The sequence below is a fragment of the Colossoma macropomum genome, unplaced genomic scaffold, assembly GCF_904425465.1.
Source record: "Colossoma macropomum unplaced genomic scaffold, Colossoma_macropomum, whole genome shotgun sequence".
Lineage (NCBI taxonomy): Eukaryota > Metazoa > Chordata > Actinopteri > Characiformes > Serrasalmidae > Colossoma > Colossoma macropomum.
Window position 1 is genome coordinate 15,072,968 of NW_023494790.1, and position 14,995 is coordinate 15,087,962.

The 14,995-nt window shown below is 38.3% G+C and overlaps 1 protein-coding gene across 6 annotated transcripts in view; it reads right to left on the minus strand.

The window, feature by feature from the left end:
* The window catches only part of exoc6 (exocyst complex component 6), a 78,830-nt gene that overhangs the window by 38,822 nt on the left and 25,013 nt on the right, over window positions 1-14,995 (minus strand). For all 6 annotated transcript variants that reach the window (XM_036572275.1, XM_036572276.1, XM_036572274.1 and 3 more), the window contains exons 5-11: window positions 14,559-14,604; window positions 10,382-10,586; window positions 9,155-9,307; window positions 8,715-8,783; window positions 7,371-7,454; window positions 7,249-7,295; window positions 5,732-5,852 (exon numbers count right to left, since the gene is read on the minus strand). In XM_036572275.1, coding sequence (XP_036428168.1) covers window positions 5,732-5,852; window positions 7,249-7,295; window positions 7,371-7,454; window positions 8,715-8,783; window positions 9,155-9,307; window positions 10,382-10,586; window positions 14,559-14,604 — 725 coding nt within the window. The remainder of the gene's footprint in view (window positions 1-5,731; window positions 5,853-7,248; window positions 7,296-7,370; window positions 7,455-8,714; window positions 8,784-9,154; window positions 9,308-10,381; window positions 10,587-14,558; window positions 14,605-14,995) is intronic.

The following is a 14,995-nucleotide window of genomic DNA, read 5'->3' on the forward strand; positions in this document are numbered from 1 at the left end:
AATCAGGGTACAGCATGCACTTTGTTTCAAGCTTGTTTTAAACTGTTGGACATACCTACCTATTTTGGGAGTGTTTATGCCAACATAAATGATGGAACTAACCTAACTTTGTGTAAATAGTCCACAATATAGAAATATGTACACACATGCAGTTATGACTGGCATGTGTTTTTTTGCTGAATTTATACAAACACTATTTCATTTTATAATAAATTTGTTTTGGCTGTTTTATGTTTATGTACAGAGACCTAAAGATGCAATATAGTAAAGGAAAACTCGTTTGTAAACCTGCGTTTAAAGCAAGTTTAAACTTAAACTTGTAACTAAGTTGCAAATAAATCTTAAACTGAAACTTTGCTTGTTTGCAAAAAGTTATTTCATAGCCACTTGGTTCTACCTAATGGAAATTGTTTGCCTTCAGTGTTTTGTGTTTATGATAATTTTAATAGACATCAGTGACAGATTAATTAATGACATTCTATTAAAAGATTGGTTGACCAAGAGTGACACTAGAGTATTTTCACCTAAAATGAGTTTATGAAGCAAGAGTCTTCTTACAAAAATGGTAATAGGACATTAGAATCATAATTAATCTTTTAGTACTTTTACTTTCGATACTTAAGTACATTTGAAGGCAAATACTTTTGTACTTTTACTCAAATGGATGTCTAAAGGGAGGACTTCTGTTTTTACTGGAGCAATATTTTATCTTGGGTATCTCTACTTTAGCTCAAGTACATGATTTGTGTACGTCGTCCATTACTGCAGTGCTTAAACTATGCATACGTTTGGAAAAACTAATCAATTTTTTTTTATATAAAAATCAGTGTAATACATGTAGTGAAATTATTTCAATGCATGTTATTGAATTAGTACACTCTGACCTTTGTATCTTAATTTTTGTAACTTTTTCCTTCTTTACATAATTTGAAAACTCAACAGCTACACTCTTAAAAATGATGGCTCTTCAAGGGTTCTTTAGCAAAGAACTGTATAGAACCATGAACACTCAAAGAACCATTTGCATGATTAAAGAGTTCTTTGCATTGTGAAAGGGTTCTTCAGACTGAGGGAGAATGTGCTGTAGATGGTTTATATAGAACCTTTCTGAAAAGGGTTCTAAACAGCACCCAAAAGGGTTCTTCTATTGTTACAGTGTCAAACCTGTTACAACAGAAGAATCCTTTCTGTTGCTATATAGAACCTTTTTCAAAAAGGCTCTATATAGAACCATATAAAACACACATTAAGGAAAAACCCTTGCACAATGCAAAGAACCCTTTAATCAAGCAAATGGTTCTTTGAGTGTTCATGGTTATATATAGAACAATTTTCTTTACTAAAGAACCACTGAAGAATCCTATTTTTTAAGTGTGTACCCTTTGCATTGTGTACACATGATAAATGGACCACTAGAAATTATTCAAAATGATTTAGAAAAACATTTTGTTACATTAACCCCTTAAAATCCCAGGCTTATTTTTCAGTACCTACAGAGACTTTAATGTAAACTCTTTGAGCCACGCGTAGGTTATAGAAGTGTGCAGTAAAACTTTGGGCCCGCCCTGGCCATTTAAGCCGTTAACTTCTATTAAAAGTAAAGGAGGTTTTCTCCTTATCCTGTTAAGTTACCATATTGGAGATACAAGGTTTTGTTCAAACAGTGATAAGATGTCAGTGGTGCCTTTTCTCACAAAATCGGTCCCACCCACTAGAAATCAAAACATGATTGGTTGATTCCACTGTCAATTTGTAATTAAGGACTTTGCTCTTAACCAACAGGAGAACTCACTTAGCTATGTCAACCTAGATCCCACGGAGAAAAACAATTTCCGATGCAGAGTTTAAGTTTGCGCAGGGATGTATTGAATAAAAATGAACTAAAAATTATAGATGTGTTTTTGAGTTCCCAGAAATCTTTAAGCCTTCCCTGAAGGCCTAGAAGGTTCTGAGGGTTCCCCTCTGCGATATGTATAGCACAACACTACTGCGATAATACCAACATTGAGATCGTTTTGACAGCATGATAGAAAATGCTCACACCCAAGTGCAGTTATAAACCACATTTCACCCTTTACATACAAAAAATGTACGTTTCATCTGCATAAACATCACCAAATTAATTTAGCCTCAATATTACCCTCTAAATGGGTAACTGGCAGCCAGTCACATATTGATCAAACACTGTATTAATGAGTGGTGTATTAATGAGTCTTTAAAAGCCATTAGCATGTGAATGCTCAGAGTGGTCGTCTCCTTCCCCCGTGCAGTGATTTGGGGGGCTGATGGAGTTTAGCCTGGATGGGGAGGTTAAAGAAGGGAGCACGGCGCTTGACCCCAGCAGGGGAGTGATGACTGACTGGATTACTGAATGCCTACGCACACACCTAGCTCCTTTCTTTTACCCGCCACCCACCACAGACACTGTCCTGCAGCAAGGCCTCAGCGTGGAATAGACCTCAGCAGCTTTGTGTGGCTGAGGAGCATCTTGGACATTAAGAAAACCTGAGATCGGAGAAGCTCTTGTGAGATTAACTCTGTTTCTAAGACCGAGATTAAAGCGATAATTCAGCCAAAAGTATAACATACTTAATTTTCCCTTTGCCTCAGACAGATTTGATTAGCCAAGACACTTGGTGTCAAAAGTTTGCTTCTTTAGTTTTGCACTGGAATTAAAAGGCTAATGTAGCTAATAAGTAATGGAGGCTTATGGCCACCAGTTTAGCATTACGTATTCTGCATGTTTAAATCATAAAAACTTGCCTCAAACCATATCACGCTGTTAAGTATTCTCAAAAAAGACTAGCTCATGCAGTTTCTGACATTGTACAACTTACTTTCATCTACGATATTTTATATATATATTTTTTACAAAGATAAAAATATTTCGCATAGCTAAAAACAGCAGTATGAGCTATTTAAAAGTCTGAATTTTGCCAGTAATTCTATTTCAATCTAGACTTTGTTGATCATTTAGTTCAGAACATTTCTTCTCTGAACAACGCAACCGCCCAAAGAATATAGTTTAAAAAAAATCTTCACAATTTTCAACATTTCTGTATAATTCAGTAGTCATTCAGAGTGGTTTCATGTAAAATCTCCAGCGCTCTAGAGAAACTTAGAGACAGAAAGCTTCATCAGACAAAGTTAATGTGTGGAAATATGAACATGTTGCCTTACGCCTGAGACACTGTTTTACAATACTTTAGAGATAAAACTTTGGCCCAAAGTGTATTTTTTTAAAGCTATTCACAACACATGTTGCATGCAAGGCAAAAAGTCCCCATAGAATAGACTTTTTTTTAAGATTTACTATTATTTTACTATTAGTAGAAACACTCAGGACAAAAGGGTTCACTGGTAATTTTGGATAGTAAATAAAGTGGCTTTATTTGTGTTAATATCACCACCATTTTAAAGCTGATAGGTTTAAAACGCTCCATATGACTGATTACATCTCACCGACTGAATTATACAGAATTTTTTAAAAATCTGTGGAATTCCCATTTAAATGTCTCTTTGGAGGTGTATCAGTGTATAAAGTGAAGGAGTGAGCCATCAGACTGGCATGCTGGTAGCGAATGGAGAGGCAGGCTGTAAGGGTGCTGCTGATGTGATTTATGATCACGTCCTCTAGTGTGGTCTCCTTGTTAAACATTGACATAGGGAGCAGTGGCCTGCCTCTGAAAGCAGCCAGCGAGTGTGTAAATCACAGCGCTAAATGAACGTCACCCAAACTGTGACACACAGTGTCAGTCCACACCTCAGTCAGCGCACCTTGCAGCGTTTAAACAGCCAAACACACACACACAAGACACACTTTCACTCTCTTTTTACACATCTGTGCTGAGTCACACTCTCATGCACTAATGCAGCAACCTTTTACTTTAAATTCAATTTGGACAATTTTTAATAATTATAGTCACACTAATTATAAGACAGCTATTGTTTTCAAATAAAAATGTCACTATATACAGACACACACACATACACAGTGGGGTCCAAAAGTCTGAGACCACTTGTAAAATTTGCATTCCTTTCAAATTCATTTGGCATACAAATCTGGGTGAGAAGTACAATCTTGAAATTTTAACAGAAATTTCAGATTTTTTTGTATTCGGTGACACTTTTGCTTCAATAGCCACGTTTACATGCAGCCTAATAATCTGTTAATAATCCGACTAATAGCTCAATCGGAATAGAATACATCCATGTAAACACCTCAATCGGAATAGTCTAGTCTGATCGAGGCCATTCGGAATACAATTTCTATCCGATTGAACGAGGTGGGTAAACTTCTAAATAATCTGTTAAATAGAAGAATAATAACCATGTAAACGCCTGTATCTGATTACATTCCAATCAGAATGTGTAAATACATTCTGTGCATGTGCGTCGCGTCATAGCAAAAGTTTATAACGTTCAACATGGCGGTGCAGAAACTGGTCTGCAGAGGAGACGAAGTTTAAGCTTTAAAAGACGGCAGTGGGACGGGCAACCGGCTTATGTGTCTCAGAACTTCTTTAATAAGGACATGTGAAGCACGTTTTCCTGAGTCTGACATCATTTTAAAGCAATTAAAAACACAAGCGCGCCAACTGGAAACTCATCTCACTCGGACTGGACCTCACATGATGTTCGCTGTCATGGTAACGTTTACTCCAGTGCTACTCCACGCATGCGCATCATTTTGTATCAGATTACTTGTAGTGAGCATGTAAACAAAGATTTTCCATCAAATTGTTGAATAGAGTGTGCATATAAACACCACAGTCTGAGTCTGTAATCCGATTGTATTCAATCGGATTGGCAAAAATCTTTGCATGTAAACATAGCCAATGATAGTGTGCACTCAAGATGGCAAGGGACACCACAAGTTTGCACAAAAGCCTCCGATGAGAAGATCAGAAAGAGTGGTCTGAACCTGAAATGGAAGGGTAAGATTAAAAAAAACAAAACAAATCTTTTTTGTACAAAGGCCTTAGGATGTTCAGCATCACATCTGGTCACAATGTGACCTAAAAATATTGCATATACTCCTTTGTTATTTTATATATACACATGCACACCATGCACACCACACACACAGACACACACACACATGCACACATGCACACACACATATGCACAGTTCATATATTGTTAAATGATGATATGTAGTTGGAATTCTGCATTCCTTTACTTGGCCTTTACAAATATCTCCCCCAAAAATACTATCTGACTTTTGTAAACCCACAGGTCCGGAGCAAAGAAGGCTTTAGTCCCCCTGGTCTTTTTTGTGAAGTTTATTTTCAAAACAAGACATTCGGAATGATAATTGCTCCATTTCCTGGTGAGCCCTTTCAGTGGCGATCTATTCAATCTGATCTAATGGAGAGGTCAGTTGGCCTAATGAGGACAGATTGCAACAATAACAGCAGATTAACTGTGAATATTCTAAACCGCTGGGGCTAAGAGTGTGTTTGGAGGGCCCAGTCAGTTGTAAATCAGTGAGGGATTATGCAAATGCCCTGTGGCTGCGGCTCACAGCCTGGGTCCAGTGGCCCAAACAAAAGGTTCAAGCCGGGCCACTCCCGCTGCTAGCTAACTTCAATCACAAAAAGAGAGGGACTCTGGCCCAGGCAGTGGAGGTAATACAGGGAGATCAGTGAGGGGGCCTTCAAAATCCTTGCATCACAGCTCCTTGCTTTCCAGCATGGAGCCACCTTGTGCATGTGTGCTTGCTACTCACTGAGTGTGTTCGGAGAACAGCGATGATTTTGGACAGGGCCATGTTCCACAGCTCGTCAGTGAACGCTCTAGTCACCAAGCCTTGCGTGGCGTGTAATATGTGGTCCTCCACCACAAAAAACCTGCAAAAATGTGCAGTGCTGATGTCAGTGATTCCATTAAACAGTTCTTTATAAAGCCAACTGATCTTGTTCAACAATCTGATCAGAATATTGCCATATTTAAGCTTGTTCAGTCTTTTGCATTCAACTGTATGCAAAAGCAGTATATACAAAAATTCTACATGAACATGGCACATTAGTATAAATCATAATACTGTTCATGAAAAATCTTCAATCATTATACTGCTTGGCAATAATAGCCTACTTTTAAAGGGAAACTGCACTGATATTTAAAATATCTGCATAATAAAATTGTTAAGATAACAGTCATTCAGAGTGGTTTGATGTGAAATGCTCAGTTCTAGAGAAACTCGGTGCTGGTGATAGGAACCATGTTGCAATGTTTGAAGTGGAATTTTATTTACAAAACAAGCAGTGAACCTACATGTGTCTTCAGAATTGTATATGTATTGTTGTTAATGGTAAAATAGCATTACATCTGAAGAAATAAGTTTTCTTTTGGTACTATTTTGCCTTACAATGCCCTGCTTGTACATTTGTGTGCAAAAGTTTGGCCGCCCCAATCAAATGGCATGTTTTGTTGATTTTCTTAGTCAAAATAAGTCAACAAACCCTCTACAGGGAAAAACGTGCACAATTCAATGCACATTTACTGTTTAGTGGCTGAATTTAAAACGTATGCCCGCACAAAAGTTACAGTACATTTAATATGTCTATATTAGTATATTGATATATTAATTTTAACACTCAACATGTGAACATCAGCAAACAAATAGAAACTGTGCAAAATTAATTAAAAATTAGCAAAATATGTGCCATATTTAAGTTTGTTCAGTCTTTTGCATATGACTGTACCTCACCACCATGAATGTATGTTAAATAAATTCATTTTAGGCCAAGACCCTCTCAAAACTTTCGGAATACAATGTCTCAGGCATCAGGCTATGTATTCCTAACCATTTCATGTAATAACTTTCTGGGAAGTAGCTTTCAGAGGCATTAAACACTTCAGGTGTCTGGTTCCTATCACCGCCACTGCGATCAACTCAGTGACTCTAGATTCTCTAGAACGGAATATTTCACCCCATAGCATTCTGCATGACTGCGTTAACACCTTAATGACTTAGTTATGGAGAAATTTCCTTTTAACAAACTATGTCGCTTGGTAGAAGAATGGTTTATTGCAATAATTAATAAACTCATACTATGTTTTTTTATATATAATATAATATTTTGTCACTGTTTTATGAGAGCAGGAAGCCACTTGAGGCTGGTCAAGGTCAAGGTCATCCACAACAATAACAATACGCCTACCACACAATAAAGCCGCTTCAACACATGGCCTACGGCAGCCTACTACTTCATCAGAGCAGTTGCATCAGCCATTAAAACCTACCCAACGACCTGGTTGAAGTACTTTCGGTAGCCCTCTACTGTTTCGTGCTAGAAAAGAAAAAAAAAATCAACAAGAATCACTAAAACAATGGCAGTATTCTTTAAAAGAGGGAAAAGACTCACCATGTTTGACTGGGGCTGCAGCACCAACCTTGCTTGTTTTTTTCTTTGCTTTCTGTAGTAATTTTCAAATGTCTCTCTGTCTCCCTAAAAGAGAAAGCATGTAATGTATATTACTGCATAATCAAAATCACATGGAGGAGTTCAAATTTATTTGTAGAGTGCTTCCAGTATTTACAGAATAAGACAATTTATGCAGTATTCACAAAAAGTAAAATAAAGGGACTTTTAAATGTGTGAAACACATTAAAGCATAATTTCATTGATTTTCACCATTTCTGCACCATCAGCACTCATTGAGAGAGGTTTAATGTGAAATGAGCTATTCTGGAGAACGTTATTGTCTCGGAATTGTTTACAGTGGTGGTGACAGGAGCCTAACTTTTTGTGAAAGGAAGTTCTTACAGGCATCAAACACTCGTCTGATTCCCATCACCACCACTGTGAACATTTCTGATTTGGCAACAACAGAGCATTTCACATCAAACCACCCCGAGTAGTATGTTTACCTTTTCATGATAGTTATTACGCAGATATATAAAAAACTCACATAGCTCGCTTACTTTTCCATATCCTCTTCACTTCAAATCTGCCAATCTTTTCCCAAACACTTAGCTAACCATTTCTCCCTGGTTCTGTGGTGTGTGTGTGTGTGTGAGCAGTGGGGCAGCGCTGTGGTCGAAAGCCCCTGTGTTCTCATTAACCGAGCTATTCGGGGCCAACCGCGCGCCATTGACTCATCCTCCGCCCAATGAACGCGAAGTTCGTGCGCAATATGAATGCCCAAAGATCAGCCCTTTCTTTCTGTTTTGTTTTTACAACGAAAGGGGGTTACCGCTCGGTCAATCCTATTAGACGCTGGAGTCTCCCCCCACACCCCCTTCTCCTTTTAGCCGCGTTTAAGGACACAGGATTATGTCCTCAGCAGATGAGCGATGGTAGAGCGCAACAAAGTGCTAACAAGCTCGCTCTGAACGCCACACAGTTTGCCTTTGGTTTATAAGAGACATAATAGTGATGGCATGTCAGTCAAAACTATGGAAATCCCCCTGCTTATATAAGCTATTAATGTTTGGTGAGCCACTTGGGAGAGAAGCGTTTCACTGATAACACACTGTCAACTCAGAAAGATGACAACTGAGCAGAGCGCCCTGCAGGAATGTTTCTCAATGGAAAAAAAAGGAGGAAAAAAATAACAAGGAGCAATATTTCGCACTTCATAACAACCCAAACAGACTTTCATATGTACACAGCACTGTACAACAAATGGTGTTCATAACACATAGTGTGCTGCCTTCGCTATGATCGGAATGCGGTAGTTAGTATAACCAAGCCGGTGCTACGTACCAGTACAGTGTAGATGTGAAGACATCGGTACACAGGAGAGAAGTCCACCAGATCCTGCGCTGTTAAAACCTTAACAGGAGAATCAAAGACATACAGTAAGATCCCAGTCAGTTAATGCAGAAGGATTTTACAATAGCACTACAATAGAGACTGATATGGAATTTCTCAGTCAATAACGATAACTGACAATTAACAGCTTGTCGTGGCTGATATTGATACCAATAAGAAATAAACTGCCTTTTTTGTGCATTTAAAATGTTTTACTACAACCACTATGCTACCCACAAATACATCAGTTACAGTCTACAGCGAACAGACTTAAATAGGGCATTTCTCTGCTCATTAAAAAAAATTTACATTAGCTGTCAGCGAAATCCATTTATATTTTTTGATTAATGTGTTTACTACTTTAAAACTACAAAAAGCACCAGGCCCCATACTTCATCGTCAGCCTCCTCTTCTTCAGCTGTGTCCTCCGCGACCAGCCCATTGTGCTGGAGGGTTGTTCTGCCATTCAGACTGTACAAAGGTTTAGCACAGCCCAGGCTCGCCTGCTTCTGAACGGCACTGATGAACGTCCTGTGCTGCTGGGCCTGTGTCAGGAGAAGTCCACCAAAACAATAGTGTCTGCTGAAAAGTACTTAATATCAAATTTTATCAATGCTAATGTTTCCAGACATTAAAACTTATGAACAGTGAAAAGGGTAACCCCCTGTAGTGGGGTCCAGCTGCATCATTTCTGCGATACATTTTTTTTGTTTTTAATATGAAATTCTGGTGCATTTTGAGACTAAAACATAGAGGTAATTGCTGTGGAATTATACAGTTCACTGAGTTTAACAACAATACAAACACAAATTACGTCCAAAGTTTTCTAGATATTTTAATCTGTTAAAAATCTGTTGCTTAAGTACATATTAGTCAAAAGACCAACATGTACTTAACTTGGCAGACATCATCTTTTGAGGCCAAATCTATATTAAAATCGAGGTCATTCTAAAAACTTCATGATTTGCATACTAAAGAGACCACAAGGCGCACAGTGCTTGGACCCCAATGATCAGCATTTGTGCTGTGATTTGTAGTCGGTCGCTACGCTCTCATAGCAGTTCCAGAGCACAGAAATCAACATGCTCTACATTCATTTCAGACACAAAATAAATGGAAACTGGTTGTCTTGGTTGCTACTGGTGATAACGTACATTTTAACTTTTCTTCCACTATTCCAAAGTTACTGAAGAAAGAAATTTGAATATGTGAACATCAAACCAACTACACTGCTCACGAAACATGTCTCTTTTCAGGTTTCAGTAATGGTACTGATCAGCCTATAAAAATGAAATACTACATCTGTGGGTTGACTGAATAATGACTGTGAGCTGCTGCTGTGTGTTTGGTGGACATGTGAGATTCTCTCTGAGTATTCTCTGCTAAAACTTTTCAAACCTACACAACTCAGATGAATGGCATTTTTAGCATTAAAAACAGCATATTTCACCAAATGGCAATGAATTTGTGCATATGGGCTTCTGAAGAATCCTCTAGATCCATTCTTGCTGATATGCTGCTCAGTTTTCCCCACATGTAATATGCTGGGCTGCCTCTTCCCAAACACAAAACTCACAAAGAATGCTCCTAGGTGTCAGTTTTTTTTGGTTTAGACTTACCTGTCTCATCGCTGTTTCACCAATCTTATCGGAGTGCTTTCGGATACTCTCCAGGAAGTCCTTCAGGTCTGACATGGAGATTTCCTTGATCTCCTCACGAAGTTTAGGGAGTGTCTCAGCCATGATTTGGCAAAAGCGATACTGGCTCACTCTGGGGATGTAAATGTTTTCCAGTTGCTCCATGGTTTTCAGTGCAGCATAGTATCTGGTATGTAGAATAAACACTTTACTGATGTTTTTATGGCAAATAAAGATTTACACCCTAAATTTTACACAACGTCCAAATGAGCAATATCTTGTGTTCTGGGGTGGAAAATACAGCATATTATATTGTATCCAGTTGTATCGCAGCATATCGTATCATTGTATTGTGACGAGCATGTTAGCTTGAGGCCAACATATTAGCTTGTGGCAAAAAGAGTTAGACCAGGAGACAGCTTTTGTTACATATATCGCACTTTTATAACGTTAAATGCTTGAACAATCGGTGATAGGAAATATTAACATATTAATAAGAACATTGAAGCCACTCCTATTTTATCTGCATCAATAAATGTATCGAATCAAGATACCCCTGTACTGTTTAAAATCAAATTCAGAATTTTGTATTGTTACAGCCCCAACAACATGTTTTTTGCAGTAAGTAAAGAATATTTTTTGCATTTGATTTTCTGATTTAAGCCACACCCACGTCTGGCACCTCACGTGCATATCTGCTGTAGGCCACATCAACTTCTAGCACCTCACACTCATTTCTGCTTTAAGCCACACCCACATCCAGCACCTCATAGCCATTTCTGTTATAAGCTATACCCATTTTTGGCTTTCCGCAAAAATACAGCAGGCCAAACACGTTAAAAGATAGGTTTGTCAGTTTTTTTACTTCATGTATCAACAAAACTGGGGGTCTGTGCAAGCAACATTACATATATTACATATAGTCTATTTACAACAGTGAGCTCAGGTTTCCTAGAGGCAGTTTATTACAGCCAGGTTACAGACAGCAACGGCCTATTTCAGATCCAAAGCTGCTTTTAATTATTGATTAAATGTCATTTAAGCCAGATTTTCCACCAGAGCAGTATTCCCTGGAATATGACTCTCTTGGGCTTATCTGAGGAGTGCTAAATGAAATCCCATGCCATACATGACTGACTCATGAAGGGTACAGAGTTCCTTATTACAATTCACTTCTCTATGGAGATTATAAGTAAAAGGGTAAACAGGTACTACAGGTTAAGGTACTACAACAGATACTTTATTTATTACTTACAATAGTTATTATGCAAAATAGTTGTTGCATGTGTCATAAAACAACTTTAAATAAGACAGCTAATATATTTGTTATTTTTTTTTAATTCTTTGCAATGTAAATGAAAGCCAGACCAATGTCATTTATTGTCAGAAATAAATGCAGTGGAGAGCAGCTAGCCAGTGATCCAGAGTAGAAAGAAAAGCATCTGGACAGCACTGGACAATTAAAACCCACATTAATTATAATGTGGTTAATCCAGATTCAGATTCTCAGGCTGGGATTAATCCAGGTTTAGATACTTAGACTGTGATTAATCCAGGTTTAGATACTCCCCTCCAAATCCAATAGTTCTGTATGAAACCAGCTATTTTCATTATTATGTAAAACTCTTATGGATTTAAAGAAGAGAAAGACAGTTATGCTTGCCATTTGTGATGAAGACCAGTCTGTGGTTGCCTAGTTGACTAAACACAACGCAGGAGCTGCATTCACGTTAGGGGTGGGGGGGGGGAATAGATTCTTAGATGCATCGCGATGCGGACGTGGATGATTCTGAATCGATTCACAAATGTCAAAAATCGATTTTCTAAATTTTAATTGATAACGTAATGTTGACGGAACGCAAAAGGCGGAACTTTGCAAAGTACGGAAGTGCAGCGCCCGGACAGTCTGTGGCGTGCACACTACATTAAAAGCTAGTGCAGGGGCCGGCAACCCAAATGGTAATAAGAGTCATTTTGTACTTTCAACAAAAATCAAACCACCTTGGGAACCACAACACTTCATGTCTATTTTACCATCTTGGCTGTACATGAGTATCAGTATGTGCTAATGTCCTAGTGTAGGGTAAAAATATAATACAAACAAAAACGCAGACTTACTTTGCTCTGCTTCAAGCTTTAGCTCAGCTGTAGCCGCTTTTATAAGTATATTCGTCTCCAAATTATGGATGTTTGTCCTAAATCTTTCTCCTTGCCTGTTCATTAGCTACTAGCTAGGTGAACTAGCAGTTATAGGCTACATTAATTCTAGAGTTTAAGATCATTTATTGTTGAAACTGTGTTTGAACGATCACCAGAGCTTTATTTTACTGCAAATGAGGATTATTTTATTTTTACCTAGAAATCTAACTCTGACGTGGAGCCACACCAGGCCAGTAAAAGAGCCGCAGGTTGCCGACCCCTGAGTTGGCGTATGGAAGCACTTTGGCTTCTGTGGAGCTTATTACATGTTTCCACCCATTTTCCGCTCGGTTGTAGTTGCTGCCAACCGGAGGACCATCGATCAAATGATGTCAAAGCTTCCACCCAAATCGAAAAGGATGAAGCGAACTACAAACTCTATCGCAACTTTTACTGCCAAGGATTTGCATCCGTACTCAGTCGTTGAGAACCAGGGCTTTTGCGCTATGTTGGACACATTGGAGCCGAGACACAGCGTCCCGTCTCGAAGATATTTTACTGACAAAGCGATCCCCCCACTCTCTACAACGAGACCAAAACCGAAGTTATGAAATCACTGAAGAAAACGGGTAGAATAGCTGTAATCTGCTGCATGGACATCCATTGCCACAGAATCTTATTACACCGTAACCGCGATTTTATTGCAGATGAGTGGCAGCCTGCATCTCATGTGCTGCAAACAAGAGCAGTGAATGAGTCTTCCAGTTGAGTTGCCATATCGCTTCCATTTGATTTATTAATAAAAGATATTGGAAGTAAATTCATTGTGGACTATTACAAATACTTTGCTTTAAAAGTTCCAACTCGTCACACAGTGAGAAAAAAAGAAATCCTGTATAGAAAAAAAAAAGATGCCTCAAGATGCATCGATAATCGCTTTATAATCGCATCGCAGCCCTCCGAATCGTAATCGAATCTTGAGGTGCCTAGAGATTCCCACTCCCACTTTTTACATGCATAAAATTTAATTCTGCTGAACTTTTAGGCCATGAGGCAAAGCAGATTTTGTCACATCACAAACCATCATGCACCGCACGATGCAGCAGATCTCTCCATTGGAATGAATACGATGTGGCTAGGCGAAGTTGCAAATGGACATGTACCAAAAGTTATTACTGAATATAAAATAACAAAAATAGTAATGAAGTATATGAAAAGATTTTAAATTAAATGTACAAAGTTGAACGAAGTAAGTTGTGTATGTTATCATACTGTAGGTCAACTGGTGGCATGTTAAATCAGACACCTAATACACACAGATCACTAATCACTAAATAAGCAGAATGATCAGGCATGGATCACCTTGTATGCTATAAACAAATTTTGGACCTTCTGTGTATTTTTTAATAACAATATAACATTCAAAAACTATTTAAAGAAATAAATATTAAAATAGCTGCTACCCCCACCATTTACTAATGTCTCCTACTCAAAATGTTGATGCCCTTGAGTTTGCTCAGCTGAAGTGTGCATGTGGTCCTGTGGAGGGCTAGTGTGGTGCCCTTTCCAGCAAGTGTTACATGTGAACTATGAAAGAATCCCTGCCTGATTAGACCATGTCCTGGCCCAGTCATTAGCAAGCAGGGGTGACCCACAGATTAATGGAGGGACACATTGCGCTAATTGCCTCCATTTGGAGGAGGCCTGTGATGGGTGCACCGGTGTGGGCCAGTGCTGTGAAGAAGGTCAATTGTCTTTGCATTTGAACAGTTCACTCATTTATGATGTGTTATGACCAGCTGAGACGACGTTGATGGACAAAAAGGGTCATTATTTTCAGGTTCAGCGTGACCCCATACTGACCTCCTGCCTCTTCAACGAAGGCACCGATTTCCATGAACAGAGCTTCAAATCTTTAGCTTGTTTTTCACAGAAGTAAAGCAACATGATTCCAACAGACTCATGATTTGAAAGATCAAATGCTCTTGAACTTTAAATATTTATAATAATGGCCTGTTACCTTTTGGATTCAAGCTGTTCCTTCAATTTGCTGTACATTTCCAGAACTGTGACAAGAAAATGGGGGACAAAACAGAGCAAAACAACACATACAAGAAAAGTCAGTCAACATTACACCATGTATAAAGTTCAGTCCTCATGGAATATCCAGTTGTAAATCTAGATCTTTTATTTTAAATACTATGAATAAAAAAGCCCAAAACAAGAAACAACTTGGTTAATACATCAAATCATATATCAAATATTTACTCAATACTGTATTTGTTCATTGCCTAATACAACCCCGTTTCGAAAAAGGTTGGGACCCTGTGCAAAATGTAAATAAAAACAAAATGCAATTATATGCAAATCATTTAAACCCTATATTTCATTGAAAATAGTATAAAGACAACATATCAAATGTTGAAACTGAGAAAATATATTGTTTTTGTAAAAAAT